The sequence below is a fragment of the Puntigrus tetrazona genome, chromosome 3, assembly GCF_018831695.1.
Source record: "Puntigrus tetrazona isolate hp1 chromosome 3, ASM1883169v1, whole genome shotgun sequence".
Lineage (NCBI taxonomy): Eukaryota > Metazoa > Chordata > Actinopteri > Cypriniformes > Cyprinidae > Puntigrus > Puntigrus tetrazona.
In genome coordinates this window covers 10010024-10028525 of record NC_056701.1, presented here as the reverse complement: position 1 = coordinate 10028525, position 18502 = coordinate 10010024, and the positions used below count along the sequence as shown (strand labels likewise).

The window sequence follows — 18502 nt, the reverse complement described above, 5'->3', positions numbered from 1 at the left end:
CTTCTGCAGAGGCCCGCTCGCCTCACGACGCCATTAAAGCCAGCCTCCCGCAATAGGAAAAGTGCAATTTTGTTAAAGCAATAAAGACGGTGCACATCTTGTCAGTTTTACATTGGATGGTTTACTACGCTGCTTTAGCGTTTTATCTTCCGTTTTTCTTTGTTCTCTGCCTTGAGGAGTGGGTGTTCTTTTGTTTATGACTTGTAATAACACAAGACAGATTTTTCTCCCTTCCACTTCTGCAGCCTTTCATGTATTGAAAGACTAGTATTTTTCAAGAGCTCTCTCTCAAAACGCCCCACTCCTTGTGTTTCAGTCGGGTGAGTATATCGTGCCTCCTGTACAAACATTATGATGACACGATATTCATATTTACGGTCCCAGCAAGCCGTTCTTTATTCTTCATTTGAGCTTTGCTTTTTTGACTCTTTCTGTTGCCGCTTTTGTCGGAGTCGCCCTGAGCACTGCCTGATTTAAATAACAATGCCACATGCGCACAGACGCACGGTCCGTTCCGTTGCCAGTAATTCCAGTGAAGCTTGCTTTAACAGTCCTGAGCATCTGTAATGTCAGAGAGGCAGTTGTTACACTGGGACTCAGTCATTCTTTTGTTCCAGACAATATGATTTCCAGAGCGCTTGAAGCATGACAGGACAGCTGCAGCAAGCAGAAAGTTTAAAAAATATCTTTGGGCATAACTGCAGGCTCGACGCAGAGCCTCCGCTCCCCTTTCTCGAGCCCCACAAAGGAAAATAAATGAACATATATTCACATACGTGCACGCGTGCTCATGCTAACACACATAATCGGTGAATTACATTCAAGTGAGCACCACTGTGGCCTCACTCCAAAGCGCAGAACACTTGAAGCCAAGTTTGGTGTAGTGAAAATGCACATTTATTGTGAATGAATGAGATTCTTTTGAACTGGATCTTTTTCATTACTAAATTGATTCCCGTTCGCAAAATTGACCTGAATGATTCATTTATGGATTCTTGAATGATTCATTTCAGAGTGCAACTCGCTGATTCGTTTCTGGTTAACATCTCAGTGTAGGGGAATATTGGAATATTATATAAGATATTACATTCTAATTATTATGTAGGAAATTATAGTTTAGTTTTAAGAATATTATTATTGAAGAACGGCTTACATTTTTGTCATTCACTCACACATAAAGTAAGACTTTAAAAAGACTGTGCCCTGCCATTCAAAAATTTGGTGACATTTTAAGAAATTAACCATTTTTAGCAAGAGTGCATTAAATTGTAAAGACATAGGTAAAAATATAAATTTTAAAATATACATTTAAAATAAACCGTTTTTTTTATTTAACAAAACCTTTTACATTTTCTATTTTTAGCATTGATAAAAAAAATATATCTTAAAACACCAGATCCACGTTTTAGCATGATTTCTGAAGGATCATGTGACACTGAAGAAAATTTTAAAGCATATTAAAATAGAAAACACATAGTGTAATAATATTTCTTAATAGTACAGTTTTTACTGTTCTTTTTTTTTCAAGAAAATTAAGTCTTGTTGAGCGTAAGATACTTCTTTAAAAAACTCTTTGTAGTGATGCTTCATTAAAAGCTTCATTATTCAAAAAGATTTATTTGAAAGAAGGTTTTGAACAACGTGAGAGTGAGTAAACGATGGCAGAATTGTAATTTTCTTCACTTGAACTGTCCCTTTAAGGGCACAAAAATGGCATTTGGAAGTCGCCCACTGACACACAAACGTACACATGGGAGAAAAATAGAAAGCAAAGTCTCTCGCTGAAATACTCTCTCTAGCTAAGTCATACAAATACAGTCAGACAGAAGAACACACACACACAAACACACACACACACATACTCAGGGCTAGGCTTCTTTCTCTCCCAGGCAGCAGTCCAGACTGAGAGGCACACAGTCGAAGGCAGCAGCCAGCAGTCATGCGTGGCCAGAGAGCGAGAGAAAGAAAGATATAGTGAAGCAGCCATGCCATATTTCACCCACGGCCCCGACCCCGACACACACCGCATTACAGCTACGCCTCAAACGTGCCTCTGTGTGTGTGTGTGTGTGTGTGCGCTCTCTACATATGGCTTTCCTATCTGCCTGAGAAAGGGAGGCAGGAACAGGTGGTAAAAGTTTTCGCCAGTTATTTTATTAAAACAAGGCTTTGCGTCTGGCACCCCGGGAACGCCTGGAGGTGCAGGCACACCAGACTATACCTCCTGACTGCAGCGCCACGACGGACCAATTCTAAAAACACATAAGTCAACACCTGTGTGCAAAGACAGCTGCTTTTCTGCAACTCAAAGGCGCAACTTCGCTTTGAGTCTGTTTACAGTTGCCGCGTCAAAATTTGCCAGACTTACTAACTGATATTCCCCCGATTTCTTTTCCTTTTTCCCCACAGCAGACAGACGATTCAGCACAGACAGACAGCCAACAGCAAACACAGTCATCTGAAAACACAGAAAACAAAACGCAGCCCAAGAGGCTCCACGTCTCCAACATCCCCTTCAGGTTCAGAGATCCAGACCTCAGGCAAATGTTTGGCGTAAGTACCTGTTCTCTCTTTTTCTCTCTATTGCTTTTTTGGCATGCAGCAGACAGTGGCCAGGCCAGCGCAAGTATAGCCAGGGTCCGAGGTGTGTGTTAACACACTGTTCTCCTGCTTGTCAGACGGTACTTGAAGTTTGGGGAAGATCTGTGATCTGGGTCAGCAGCTTGTTTTGGTAACTTCATAAGGAAAGCAGCAGGGTTGTTCGCTGGTATAACAGGGCATAACTGAATTATTTATTTGAATATTGAATAGGGAAATACACACACACACACACACACACACAAACACACACACACACACATATATATATATATATATAGAATTTTATATATCAGAATTTTGGAAAGAAACAAAAAAAGACTAATACTAAAGAATACTAGTATTCCACAAATTGATCTTTACAGTGTTACAGTACATTTCTGCCATAAAAATCAAATGCTTTCTTCAGTTAAACAATCATGAGAAAAGTATTACTGTTTGAACATGTATAAAGTGGCACAACAGCAAATTAGCGTATCAGCAAGAACATTTATTTTTAGATATAGGCAGTTATAGACTATTTACAGGCAGATATATTTCACAATGCCACAGTTTTGCTGTATTTTTAATCAAAATGTGAACTCTTACATTTGAGTGCAAAAACAAAATGATCTCTTCAATTCAGTTTTAAAAGAATGGAACCTAAACCTTCATTTCTGCTGAAGCTCTATTTTGAATTTGTTTTTCAGGATAAAAAGAAACGCCTCATAAATGACCCAGTAAAAGGACGAATAATTGTTGATTTTTAGATTAACTAAAACATGTAGCTTAATGCAGCTTGAACCGATGCATGTTTACATGTGAAATCTAATTTAGACACTGTCTGATCTGTGTTCTGTTCTCTTTCCAGCAATTTGGTAAAATCTTAGATGTTGAAATCATATTTAATGAACGAGGATCAAAGGTACGTTTGTGACTCACTTCCTTTGCATGCTCTCATTCTTGACCAATCAGAACAGCGCAGTTAGTTCAGAAGCGAACTGTTTATTTAAAAAAAGGCTAAATATCCAGTGATGAATTAGTACCTGTATTGTACAGAACAAATGCTTGTTGTAGTCATGTTAACGTATGTAATGCAATCTCATATCAGCTGCTGTGCTGGAGTTATTAGTGCCCTGTTCAATGGAGTGTGTGGAAATGTGTTTGGCACTTGTCTTTGTTCTGTTACGGTGTCAAATGAAGAACATTCTCCACTGAGCTCCGTAATTGACAGCGTTATTCAGTGTTATGACACTTAGCATCATTCCTGTGCACAAACAATTTTCTTTATTGAAATATGAATTATGTTCTTCTGTTCCAGCTGGGGGAGATAATGATGCATGTTAACAAGTTCTGTAGTTCACAATCCTTTATCATTTGTCTTACAAGTAGATTTTTTTTTTTTTAATGACTTTTCTTTACGTTGCATTATACAGTGTTAAATGACAGCATTTATTTTTTTCCAATAGATTTTGTTTACTCTAAGACTTACTAAAGGTATATCCCTTTGTTTGGTTTCTCTCCCTCTCTCTCTCTTTTTTTTTTTTAATTTCGTTAAATGACTTTACGTTCTTAGACGTGCTATTTCGTTTCATTTCTCCTCAGTGGTTCTAACAGAACCCGTAAATTATGGTTAATCTCGATGCTTTGCATGGTGCAGGAGAAAAGAGGAGGAGAAAGAGAGAGGGGTAAATACAGCAGCAGCAGCTGTTTTTATGTGTGAGAATGGCAGAGGTAGAGCCACAGTGGATTTCTTGGGTGTATGACTGAATTAATAATGTGCATGTTGTTCTCCCCCCTCCCCTCTCCCACCTGCATGCAGGGTTTTGGTTTCGTAACTTTCGAAAATAGTGCCGATGCGGACAGGGCCAGAGAGAAATTACACGGCACGGTGGTAGAAGGTCGTAAAATAGAGGTGCATGTAACAAATATTTCCCTTCTCAATTGCTTTTTGTTTTTTAGTTTTGTTTCATTCATTTGTTGTCGTCGTTCTTGTTGTTATTCTTGATTCTGTTTTGTGTGTCAGTGTGTGCCTCACTCTCATCTCACTATTTTAGACGCATCACTCGTCTTTTCCTGTGTGTGCTCCTCTCTCTGTCCCTCTTTCCCTCCCTCCCTCCCCCCCCACATTGTATCCCTAATACATTTCAGTTATTCTAAGATCTTAAATCAGATATAATACGGTGCTCGCCGTTTTCTAATTGGTTTGCTTTTGTTGGCATTCACTTGTGTTTATTCGGTTCTTTTCTGTTCTGTTCTCGTTTTTTAAGCATATTTTGGCTTAATAAGCAAACGGGTGCAGTAAGTCATCAGGCATAGTGCAAACAGCATTTGTGTGATGATAGCCAGAGGCCTTATTGCAAAGTTGACGAGGGATCTGCGCTTAAAGCGGCCCGAAGTCGGCAGCGCTTGTTAATTGGCCTGAAGACGCCGCTATTAGACGGGGCTGCTCTCAAACACAAGCCTTTTAAAATCTACGGCTCGAATTACACTTACTTTACAGTCTAGAACAGTCACTGAAGGTGAAATACTGTAGCAAAACTGATCTGAAGTGAAAGTGGGCATCTTTATAGCCGATTCCCATTTGACAGTTGTGCTGCTTTCTTCACTTGATTTATTTTTTTTTGTTCTTTTCAATTTGAAGAGTTATTCGGATGTGGTGCCGTCTTTAAGTAAGATGTTGCCTATTTTGCCTTCTCATTTTCCCCCCTTTTCCAACGGTAGCTGGTAGGCCCCTCACCAAACTCACTAAGCGTGGTAACAATACATACACACGCGGGCGATGGCGGCGAATGGTAAGTGGAGAGAGCCATCTGCCATTTCACGAACTCCGCGCTGATACCTCGTGACTGTTTTTTGACTTGATGTTGAGTTTCTTGATGCTGTTTTCTCTTGGTACGCGTGTTACTTGAGTGAACATTTAGCTTCCTGAGAGGCTCTGATTGGATTGAACTGAATCGTGCGCATCCTACTCAGATTCTGAACTCCATGATTATGTTAAATAATGCACCCTCTTTTTATATCCTTTGTTAGCTGTCCTTTCGGCTTGAATGATTTACTTTCGTTATTACTTTTTATATATATATATATATATATTATTTTTTTTTTCCTTTCTGATTATTATTCTTGTGATGAAGCACAAGGCTCTTGGAGTGTTGAATGCTAAATGTTGCTTTGTTTTCCGACTGTACCTCAACTCTGAATGTTTAGTGTATGTTGCGCAGTGCCAAACTTTTTTTCTTTCTTGCCATCCCTACGTTTCTTTTTTTTTTTTTTTTTTTTTTTTTTTTAACCTAATCGTTCCCTCTCCACTGCATGCTGTCTCATACTCGATGCCTTTCATTTGTTGAGTGCATTTTGTGTGTTTTTTGTTGTTTTTTTTTCTATGTACTCCTTCAACTTGATCATTTTTTTGATGATGCATGCTGACGAGTCTTTTTATGACGAGACTATTGCATATATTTTCTTTGCTTTATATGTCTTACCACTTTTCTTTAACAGTTTGTTATGATCTGTAATCATTTTGAAAATCTTCACTGTAATGCATGCAATATTTGTTAAAATAATATTTTCAATAATTACAGCTTTGGCTTCGGTATGTTTCCTGCTCACATGCTTCTGTTTGTGGTCAGGTTAACAATGCAACAGCACGGGTAATGACGAATAAAAAGACTGTCAACCCATATGCAAACGGTAAGGACACATTTCATTAATACTGCAAAACATCGTACAGCTTTCTGTTATGTTGGCCTCCTGAAACATTGGTGTCTTGTATTAAAAAAAACAGGCACATTTGTATATTTATTGAAAAAATTGAGATATAAACTCCTTTTTGATCAGCAACATCTTTATAAGTAACTGTAATTTAATTCCACATTTTTTCTCAGTAGCTATATTAGATTATTTTTATTTATTTTTATACTTAAATTATGTAATTCCTGATACATTGGCCAGTCCATTGTCTGTTCAGACGCAATACTTATTTGAATTAGTTTGGTAAACATGTTTTGTATTTTGTTTTATACATAGTAATACAAAATAATAATAAAACGATTTGATATAATTCAATTCTGTTTTATATCTGAGACCACCAGTAAAATGGTTATATTTACATTTCTCTAATTTATACCAACGTACAAATTGCACCCAAAGATTGTGTTCTCCAATATAATTAGAAAATTATCCAAAGAGCATCTTGTTCAGATCAGTGTCACAAATGTACTAATTTAATTACCAACCCAGCTACAGTGCAGCATATTAAATACTATAATAAATACTATAATAAAAAATGTTATTCGTTTAATACTTATCAGCATGCTATTTGCGAGTTTTGACCCCGGACTAAGCAACTTCACAAGCAGGAAACTTTACTGTCTTCCTCACAATCGCCACAGAGCTTTAAACTAAGTTCTTGTAATCCTCGGCTTTCTGAAAATGTTTTTCGCTGTGGTTCTCTTCCTCGCCGAACAATTTTAAATGGAAGTGAAATGCGGAGACAACCTTTTAGATCTCAGTTGATATCACTGAAATCTCTCTTTTTTGTACTTATGGAGGGCTTAAACAGACAGGCCATTTGTAGAGGTTAGAATCAGAGAGAAATCTGTCAGGCCGCTCTGTGCCCTTTCCTTACTCTGGATGACAGCAGCGCTTCAGTGTGGTCAGCCCTCTACTGACATCATTATGCACTGGCCTGGAGGTTCTAGTTAGCCCGAATCCATCTCTGTGTCTTGTGTAGGATCAGATGTCAATTTTTAGCAGTGCAGACCGAGGTGGCTAATATCAGGTCTCCCCCTATGTCTTATTTCTAGGCTGGAAGTTGAATCCAGTCGTGGGTGCAGTCTACAGCCCAGAATTCTATGCAGGTGAGTGGATCTGCATCTAAAAGAAACCGGCTCTGTAATTCATTATGTCTTTAGTAAAAATGATTAGGCATGCATATTATTTATAATGATTAACCTTTTTCATTTTTGGATATAAAGTAGCTTTAACAAAAAAAACAAGGATTTTGGAATATTGTAGGGAAGAATGCCATGGGAAATTATCAATATTATTCATCTTCACCTTTCTGTAGATTTTCTGAACATATAGTAAACACAATCATATTACTAATGTGCTTTGTGCGCGTGAAAAAAAAAAAACACATCCTGAATCGTCTGTTCGTGAACACTGAAGAGGATACGAAATGGTGAATTGCTCTGATATCAGATATGATATTTTCATATTCCTTTCAAGAAAGCAAGGTTGAAAGCTTTTTTCTGTTATGTTATTTTATTACTATATATTGAGCTTACACTGGCTCCAAATAGTATTGGCAGCCTAAAAATGTCACTGGATGAAAAAAAGAAAGATCCATTTGTTTTAAAGAAAGAAAGTGCAATTTTCACGCTAATAATTTGATATTTCATACTAAATGTAATGAAATACGCCAGCAATGACTATGCTAATAAAAATTGCATTAGAAGTTATAAGCAACGTATAAGTAATGTTTTTGCGCTAATGCTTTGACAACATTAGTAAAGATCAGGTAACTTTGAATGAACATTGCTACAAGAACGTTAGTTCCTAACTTTAAGAGAACGTTGGAATAATGTTAAGCAATGTTCTGAGAATGTTCTTTGATATCTGGGAGATTTGAAAGGAGTGGGTGACTTAAAAGTGTCCAGTCTTTTTCGTCACTAGTGTTCATTTTTTGGTTAAAAATATCAACCACAAACAAAGTAAAAATTGTAGCGGTTATTGTTTAACTGCATTAGTTCTGGGCCTGGTGTTTGGAGGTGTGTGTAACGGGTGACCTTAATCTACGGGCTCTGGCATAGGCTTGAAAGAGCTGGCAGGCAGGAAGTGATTATTCTAATCACCCATAGGGCCTGTTTCACAATGCGCATCTTTGTTCGCTGGCCTATTGGCGAGAGGTTCCAAGACGCCATTGTCGCAACTGCAAACACGGTACACATCTTTGAAAACATAATCCAGAGAGCTTCCAGACCCCCAGGGCTTCATTACAGTTTATGGGCCTTTGAAAGCAAGCAGGTTTCGTTGGTCGAAACGCACGCTGAGCTCTTTTCGTCTCTTTTTCTCCGGTCATCTCCTCCTCAACCTTGGCCATCCCAGCCTCTGACCTTCCCCGAACATCATTACCTCCTCCATTATATGGGAAAATATCGGGATTTTATGATAATAAGAAGAAACGAGAAGGCAAAAATACCGAGGTGATGGTTAAATCTAATTGTCTGTCGACGCAAGGGCATCAAAGGGCTGAAATATATTTTATAAATTAAAATCAATATTTTCAATTTCTCTAGACAGTCGTTTGCCTAATTCAGCGCACATTCTGTTAATTACAAAATGGCTCATTATTGATTTGCTTTCGTCTCACCTTTCAAGTGTCCAAACAGCCCACATCCCATTAAGGTGCGAATGTTTTGTTCTTTTCAGCGCTCGCCGTTTCTTTCTTTTTTTTTCCAGATCTCTGTCTTAATTATAATTAAAGCGTCGTTAATACCCCCGAATATTGGAAAACGCCTCAGATCCTTTCGTTTTTCTAACGCCATTGGCATGTAGCTGCTGAGATTGCAGATACAGAGACCGCACGGAGCGACTGAGCGTGAATTTGAACGGTGACTAGTAAGCTAGAAAGTTACCTGTATAAACAGATATCCTGAAGGAGCATCTTTGATTCATGAGATTCGTCAGATGCGTGATGTGAGGTTGCTTTCTGAACAAGCCTCAGCGGTCTCCACTCGAAGCGGCTCTCACCTGCGGCAGACTGTTGATTTAAGATAGCTTTGATGTTCATTAACAGTTCTCCGGCTGAGGGGAATGAAAGGCTGAGGGATGACCAACGTGCCAGACCTCGCTTGTCTGCCGGGCTGATCTCTGATTAAGTGTTACGCCTGACGGAGATTGGGCGGATGTTTGAAAATTAGACTTCCAGCAATTTACGCCCAGAGATTATGCAAATCGAGGCCACCTCTGACCAGGGGAAATCTGAGGCTCTTCTTTAAAGACGCGCACATACACACTCTGTCTTTCCGTACGTGTGTTTTTTTTTTGCAGGAAATGAGTTCACACACGAACAAGGTTAAAAAGATGCAGCTCTAGCAATTATTTTTTGAAAGTCATATATGCTGCCTGATAACAAAAGGCAAATATAAGGGTGTTTCCTCAGCTATGGGTGCTTTTGGAAGATACACGTTTTATGTATTCAAACGCACACTTAGTCACAATTAGACTATTACTATGCAAACTTGTAATTGCATAAAGAATTGGGAGACACCGTATAAACACGCAATTGTAAAGGAAAACGTCACAATACTTTCTAAGTGACAAAGGTGTTCCATAATTACGGCATCATTGGAAATTATGCAGAATAAAATACTCCATTTATTTATTTTGTTAATTGTAGTGCAATTCAATTTTAATTGTGACTTGTCCATATACTTTCTAGGGTGCTTAATATAAAATCTTTGGCTAAAAATATCAACCACCTCAATTCTTTTTCAAAAATCATATTTCATTTACCACAGACACTGTTGTCTCTTTGATGACCACATACACATAAATATAATTAGCAAAATAATAATAGCTACTGTATAAATAGTTTGTGTTTTCACTATTTCGCTGTGAAATTAACTACACACACGCATTTGTATAATCAGTTTGAATTATAATAAAACCGTGAGATGAAAGTGCCTTCAAGTTGAAGAAAGTTCAGACTTCACATGTTTCTCTGCACACACATACACTCATTCATTTACTGACCTCAATTTCTCATCTTTAATGTTTATTGGCAAAGAAATAATTGATCACATATCGGTAAACTCATTTCCTTAAGTGAGAGGAGAGGAAGGGTGGCTTCTCTGTGCCCAGCATTCAGATTATTGGATTTTCAGAAGAAACGGACTCGTACTGGCTGAGAGAATTTCAGCCGTATGAACTGAAATGGAGTATGTTGGGTCGTAATGATTTAGAGGGTGATTTGTATTGACTGACAGTTTCGCAGCACTAATGTTTCAGTGTTTTAGTATGACATCACTGTCCTTGCTCTCTCTCTCTCTCTCTCTCTCTCTCTTTGATTGAGTCCCGACTGAACGAGAGACTGTGGCCGTCCCTGGCGCTTTCAACGTCGCTGGGCTTTTTTGAACTTACAAATAGGGGATGATAAGTTTGAGAAGTGACGTGCAATTAACGGAGCGCAGGAATTTGAGAATTTTCAAAAAGGCAGCAGAAAAATGGAATTAATTTGTGCAGATAGGCTATCGTAGAAGACAACAAGCGGCTTTTAGCGGAAGGATGGAGCGTTTTAAAGCAGAATAAAAGCACTTTTGGTGGCCGCCTCTGTGTTGTACGTTGAACGTTTGAGATTGCATTGTGGGAAGAAACAATTTGAAATGACCCCAACATGTGAACAGAGGTGATTAAAAATGTACATTCATTAAGACTTGAAACGTATTTCAAAAGACTGCTTACTGTGAGATTACATACGTTTGGATTCTAAAGCTACCAGATGGGGAGGGCCTGTAGAGCACAGTATATAAATAGTGACTGCCTACTTACATTTTTCTAATAACTGCAAATGTCATAGGGAAGGGTTGGCTAATCATCCAACAACTGACTAGTAATCTAGATTTTTTTTTTATGTATTAATGAGTGGTGATGATCGGAATCATTCTGAATTTCCCCCCGATTAAATTGTAACTTTTTATTTTAATTTTATTTTTAATGATAATTGTAATGATTCTAGTGCTGTCAAACAATTCATTACGATTAATCACATCCAAACATCCACGTACAAAATAAAAGTTTTTGTTTTCAATTGTGTGAGTAGTGTATAATTTAAGTATATATGAATACACACACACACACATACAGTATATATCTTAAAAGTGTTTACATGTACTTAGTTGTATATATTTATATTATTTATGTTACAGATAAATATATTATATATATAAACATATTTTTCTTAAATATGTACGTGTATGTCTGTGTATTTATATAGACATAATATATATATATAGTATACACATATTATGAAAACAAAAATTATTTTAGATGCATTAATCATTTGATTAATCATTTGACAGCACAAATTTTTTTATTATTTTTATTATATTCATTTATTTATTTATTTAATTTTTCATTTTCATTCATTTTATATTTTTAAATAATTCCATTTTCAGTATAAATCAATGGTTAATTCAAATTTTATTTTTAGTCAGTAAAAAAAAAATATGGGTTAAATACAACAGCTGGGTAAAATATGAGCAAACCCATCTATCGGGTTGTTTTGACCCGAAGGTTGGGTTAAACATTTAACTGGGTCAAAACAATCCAGTGTCTTGGTTTGTCCATATTTGTCCATATTTCCCTCAGCACTGGGTTGTATTTAACCCTTCATTTACTTCATTACTTTCAGTACTTAGATTTTTTTTTTTTTTTACTTTCATTAATTATTTTCATAATCATTGATCCCAGTTGTCCGTACTGAAAACACAGCACATTTTACATTCTCTGAAAGCTGTGAGATTCGCCTCGAAGCGCATCTTGTTTATATATGCATCCGTAAAAGAGCCTTTGCGGTTTGCTGCACTGTGTAAGGTTGCAGAGCGCGATGCACAGGGCATCTGAACCTCCTGCAGTGTTTATGAAACGTGGGCTCTGCCCACCCCTCGACCCCCTCCCCGAACGCTTCCCACACAAAAGCCAATGAGAGAAATTATTGCGCTACAAAGCAGTTGTACACTTTTATGGCTTTGATGCGGAGGCTACCTCCCGTCGGCCAGAGCATCTGCTTCACTGTAATCGCTCTCAAAGCAATAAAACGGACTAACTCTCCTGTGCATCCCCCCGGAGCTCGCTGCTGCTGCTGCTGCTGCTGCACACTCCCATCTCTCATTCAGCGCCACTTACTGTTGCTCTATCTCGCTCTCTCGCTCTCTCTCTCCCCGTTTTCATCTCGCCCTCCACCCTTCATCGTTCTAAATGAAAGTGCATAGTCTAAGTTGTTTATCCTGTAAATATTCAGGCTAAATACATCTCATATTTATTTTCCTCAGGACACATTCTACACATCAAAGTGAAGCTCTTGCAAATATGCAAACATGTACGCAGCATATTTCAGAAATGGCTGTCAGAAGGGCTGCCTGGCATGAAACGAGAAAGGAATGCATGTGACTAATGAATATTATTGTTGTTGTTTTTTTTATTTTAAATGCTGCATTTTATATATATATATATATATATATTATTGTAATTATTTTTATTTTTTTCAAAACTCAGGTTTAATGATGCTCAATTTTAGAAAAACGCCAACCAATAAAATATTCACACTTTTACACATTTGAAAGTAACAAAACTGGACAGAATTTATATTAATAATGGTAACACTTTACAAAAGGGTTCATCAGTTAACATTAGTTAGCTAGCTCCTTTAGTTAACATGAACTAAGAATGAACAATAGTTTATTAAATAATTTATTAATCTTTGTTAATGATAATTTCAACATTTACTAATGCATTATTAAAAACAGTTGTGCTCGTTAACAGTAAATGTACTCAGAGTTACCATGAACTATTTGAGCTATTTTCTTTAACATTAAGACAGACTAATAAATTCAGTAATAAATGTATTGTTAATTCATGTTACACATTAACTAACAGATCCTTATTGTAAAGTGTTACCTTAATATTAAATAGCAATACATCATTTTTGTTCATTTCCTTGCAAGAATCGGATATAACTTGTTTTGAAACAAATTGCCCAAATAATGTATAATCCTACAAAGCTATTAATATCAGATCATGTGAGCAGAGCTTGGCGTCACTGAAAGGTAGCATCAGCTGTACTACAGTGTGCGCGTCTCTGCTTATTTAAGCCGACTTTGAGCATAAGCAGTAGGCTACTATACGAGCAGAAGCACATTAATGGAGCAGAACACTGAGTGGAGCGTCAAACCACACAATGATAAGGATGGGGCGTGCCAGATATTACATTTTCAGCTTATATTTTTAGCCAAAAACTGAAAATACCATATCCAAACTATAATTTCGGTGGCCAAAATTTTGGTGCATCCCTAATATATATATTAGGGATGCACCGTTCACAGTTCACATACATGTATTGTATAAACAAAAACTTATTTTGAATGTGATTAATCGCAGTTAATCATTTCACAGCACTTATATGATTCTGATACTAGTGAATTATAGATAAAAACATTTCAGATATGGGAAGGTAATGTCTTCCTTTATAAATACAATTGGTAGGTAAATTTCAGCGTTCATTTAGCTGTATTTCACTCTTTTCTTTAGTAAGACAGCTGTGGTGCACCGCGTGAAAGCGAGACATATCCAAGGTGACAAAGAGTCAAATGGAACAATCCTTTTCACCTTTCTACATCACGCAAACCCCTTCCTTAAATCTTAATTTTTTATCAGCCAAATGAAAGATTCAGTGCTCCTATTAGACATTTATATGATCTCCTTTTGAAAACCTGTAATGTTAAAGAATGGAGCAGCTTTTACAAACCCCCTCTCTCTTTCTTCCTCTCAACCATTTCAAATTAAGCCTCTTAAAAGTCATTTTCACCACCGACGCCCTATTAAACTTAATGATCATTTAACAACAATACAAAGCTTTCTGTTTTCACGCAGCCTCAGAGGTCTGTATGCCTCCCGTAGTTTGGTTATTACTCATTGTTAGAGTTTGGGGCTAATTGCAGGTGTAGATGGAGGTAGGGCACCATTCCTCACAGCTCAGATTAGTCGAGACTTGTGGAATTATAGTTCATTTCGCAGTTTATTGCACGGCGCTCTGGAATACTTGATTCTGATTGGTCAGTCGTGGCATTCCGCAGTCAAATACTACATTATATAACTGCGTATTCGACTGTCCCTGTTGTGTCTTTGTTCTCTCATTAAAACAGTTTCACCTCAAATTGATGCTTTGACCATTTAGTTGCTTATTTCAAAAGTAGCCGTGTAATCACCCCGAGGTGGGTTGTTTTGCAGTAATGGAGTTTAAAGGGGTCATATTCAGCGATTTATTTTTTCCACAGAAACAAACATTTTTAGTTTAGTTTTGCTTGGTCATTTTTGCCTCTTAGTGGTTTTTTTTTATACTGTAGCTTTAAGGCAACTGTGTGTAAACGGAATCTTTATGATTGGCTAATCATAAGCATACTGAGCATACAAAAGTATACACTGTCATGCATCAGGGGAGGCCAAGTTGCTGAATACTGAATAGGCGTTAATGTATATATGTGGGCGGCATGTTAATGTGCTCATGATGGTGATGTCACAGTACATCAAACCCTTTGTTTCAAAACAGCATGAAAGGCCTGCTTTTAAATTTACATAATGGCAGTTACCCAGTGATGTATACTATTTATTAATCATTTATTATTTCCATAAATATTATTCGTAGTCAATTTTGTGCTTTTTTAAGTAATTCTATTTTGCCTTCATATATTTTTAATTCACAAGTTTATGTTTTTCCATCTAATATTTGTTTTATTTTTAGCTTTGTCTCAAGTACAGTACAACTATTTTTGGTAACACTTTATTTTAAGGTGTCCTTGTTGCCCGTTGCGTGTCCTTACTATCATAATAACAATAGGTTATGCATAATTACATGCATATAACTCTAACCCTAACCAGATAGTAATGCAGTTAATTGATATTACTCAGTACTTAAATGCATAATTACACTGTAACAAGGACACCTTAGAATAAAGTTCAGCCCGATTTTTAGTATGAATTTTACATTGACCTTGTAACTCAAGATGCACGTACTTACTGTATTAACAACAGTATGTTATGCATACATGCAACGAACACTACGGAATGTTGTTAATAATTAACATTACTTAATTATTCAAATGTACAATTACACTGTAACAAGGACGCCGTAAAAATAGAGTGTAACCCAATTTTTAACCATTAATTGTAACTACACAGCTCCAAACCTGTTTAACATGTGTATACTGTATGTTTTCCTCACAGTGCCAGGCTTCCCATACCCAGCAGCCACGGCGGCGGCCGCGTACAGAGGGGCACACTTAAGAGGAAGAGGGCGCACCGTCTACAATACGTTCCGGGCAGCTGCGCCTCCCCCACACATCCCAGCCTATGGGGGGTACGTAACTACACACACACACACACACACACACACACACACACACAAGTTCACCTTAGTCCTCTCTTCTGACAACCACTCCCCCTCGTCGCTGGGCTGCTGTAACATGCATGCATCTCTACCTCAGCACACACACACACACACACACGAGCAGTGCAGCATGTAGCCCGTGCATCCTGCAAGTAACGATGACAGTCAACTGTCATGCTGTTCTGTCATGGCCTTAAGCGTTCCTTTTTTGTAATGTAACATTATGTAAATCCTCTCAAACTACTGAATGCAGAAGGATTTGTGATCTCTGAGCAGTCAAATGATGTTTCCGATTATTTGGTTCTGATTTCACGTATGTAACTGCAAGCCGTTAATATTGAAGGGGTTCTGTGGAGTTTTGAGGTGTCAGGGGCCACAGACTACAGCAGTTTACGCAGCCTGCTGTCTTGTGTCAGTTGATAAATGGGGGGGGGGTTAGACGATTCATAGCAAAAAATTAATTTAACACAAATAATCAGAACTAAATAAACATGCCACTTAAACTGTGCGATAAAAATAAATCTGAAAGAAATATCAGTGCTTGTAGTGTTTAGACTCGTCAAGATTTGTCAAGTCATAAAACTGAACAAAATATATTGCATTTTATTGGATGTAAAAGACGTATCAGCATTTCACAGCTTTGAATGTGGCTCAGAAAATATCATTGTCACCCTGTTACATTTTAAATGCCAATGAGCGATAAAATGATTTTAACTTTAATCTTATGTTATATAGCACACCCGAGACTGAAAATATTACAGAAGCTTGTTTCCGCCACTGAATAAAAAAAAGGTTGTGACTTTTAATTGCACAATGCCTTTTTTTTCTTAAAATTTGCTAGATATAAAGTCGCAATTATGTGAAAAAAAGAACTGCGGGATATAAACACGCAATTGCGAGTAATGAAGTCAGAATTTCTCACAATTGCGAGTTTATATCTGCAGTTTATATCTCGCAATTCTGACTTCATAGCTTGCAATTGAGAATTTATCTTTCACAATTCTGAGTTCGTATTTTACAATTCTAAAAAAAAAACAAAACTATTTTTTATTTCTTTTTCAGAGGCAGAAATGGGCTTCCATAAATTATTCACAAAACAAAAGCATGAATAAAATGTGTTAATAATTTGAGCCTTATTTTCAGAACTGTGATACTTTAAAAGAATTTTAAAGCAATTTGATTGATTATTATTATTAATAATAATAATAATAAAAGTTTTTTCCCTCAATTTACTAAAATTTTTTTTTCATTTTTACAATTTGCTGATGACTAAATGAAATTTCAGCTCTCTGTGGCTCCCATACAAAGCCTTACTTCAAAAGTGCTTGTAGAGACCCTTTGTCACTCTTATTCAGTGTGTGTGTATTTCTTATTCTGTTCCACTAACCCTGGCTAGAGATGGGGTTGGTATTGCTTGCATGGGAACATGCACTAATATTGATGTGTTTTGTTTGGTGTTTGTCTGTGTGTGTGCGTGTGTTTGCATCTTTCCAGTGTTGTTTACCAGGACGGATTTTATGGTGCAGATATTTATGTAAGTATTCGCATGCCGTCCTTGAATGTTCATGTACATACCCCCTCCCTCCCTCCCCCGCTCCATTCCTCCCTCTGACTATAAACCCACCAGCTGATTCATTGTTTTTTCTATTGTTAGCAATTTTTTGAATTCCACCTTTATTAATTGCATCGAGAGACTTTCACACAGGCGTAAAGAACATTCTCCCTCAGCCAGCCGCAGCACACGAGTATCAGTGACAGAAGAATAGACATTGTTGAGTTTATTGTCAGTATTGTGACCTGAAATTGAGCAGTAGAGCAGGGCATGCTGGGATTGAAAAATATGAAAACTCTTAAGTACCTACAGTAGATCTACACAGAATGTCCTTTTTTCTCTACCTGGCACGTAACATACTTTGTGCACTTTTTAGAAATGCGAGAAATACGTACCAATAATTATCACTGCAGTTTCCAAAAGAAATGAACACTATAGCCAGTAAAACTCAAGAGACCTTTTATTCCTTTTCACACAAATTTACAGAGTTTCAATTAATACAGCATCATTTTCGTACAATTAATTGACTATCAACAATATTAATATGCTGGGATATTTTAAAACTAGTGCTTTTGAACGTTAGCATCACACCTATCCAGCTTCGTATCTTTGGGTTTTCATAGACGGTAGGTTTGTTCAGTAGATCACGGAGTGCAGAGATGTACTGGAGAAATGAGGAGCTATAGTTAGAATCCTGTGTAACTACAGTTCGACAAGACAGTTCGAAATCTGTGTGAAAGGAAATTGAAATGGAATGACTGCATCAACAAATGGATTTTTATATCACTTTTGTATTTGTTAACACTATCAGGTGGGTTCAGGGTTGGATTTGGTGTAGGGCATATTTCCAGTATGCTTGGGCATTAACTTTTAGTTACAGTCCCTAGATATTTAAATTGGACCTATATCAACGTAATAAAAATGTGCCAGGGTTTACATATTGAATCTGTCTTTTAGCGCCACTCAGTGGACATTTCTTTTTTAAACTATGGCGAAACGTGCAGTAAGGCACCTAAAAATAGTGTTGTTATCAATAGCATAATAGCAATGCAGGGTCGGGTAGCATGTAAAATATGAATAATGTTGAAATTCTGAATATCTTTAACACATTCATCTGCGAGTTTATCAAATTTTGAGATTAGTTGGAGCTTAGGTGGAGTAACTAGCAGGGACAGAAAGCTTCCCCTCAAGGCCATGTCTCATTG

The 18502-nt window shown here is 37.2% G+C and overlaps 1 protein-coding gene across 8 annotated transcripts in view; it reads left to right on the top strand.

Moving 5' to 3' along the window:
- rbfox1 (RNA binding fox-1 homolog 1) overlaps positions 1-18502 on the top strand; it is a 216779-nt gene that overhangs the window by 182091 nt on the left and 16186 nt on the right. For 7 of the 8 annotated variants that reach the window (XM_043235256.1, XM_043235260.1, XM_043235261.1 and 4 more), the window contains 7 exons: positions 2410-2553; positions 3449-3502; positions 4400-4492; positions 6210-6270; positions 7386-7439; positions 15583-15715; positions 17240-17279. In XM_043235256.1, the coding sequence (XP_043091191.1) occupies positions 2410-2553; positions 3449-3502; positions 4400-4492; positions 6210-6270; positions 7386-7439; positions 15583-15715; positions 17240-17279 (579 nt within the window). The remainder of the gene's footprint in view (positions 1-2409; positions 2554-3448; positions 3503-4399; positions 4493-6209; positions 6271-7385; positions 7440-15582; positions 15716-17239; positions 17280-18502) is intronic. The other variant, XM_043235255.1, reaches the window with a different exon arrangement.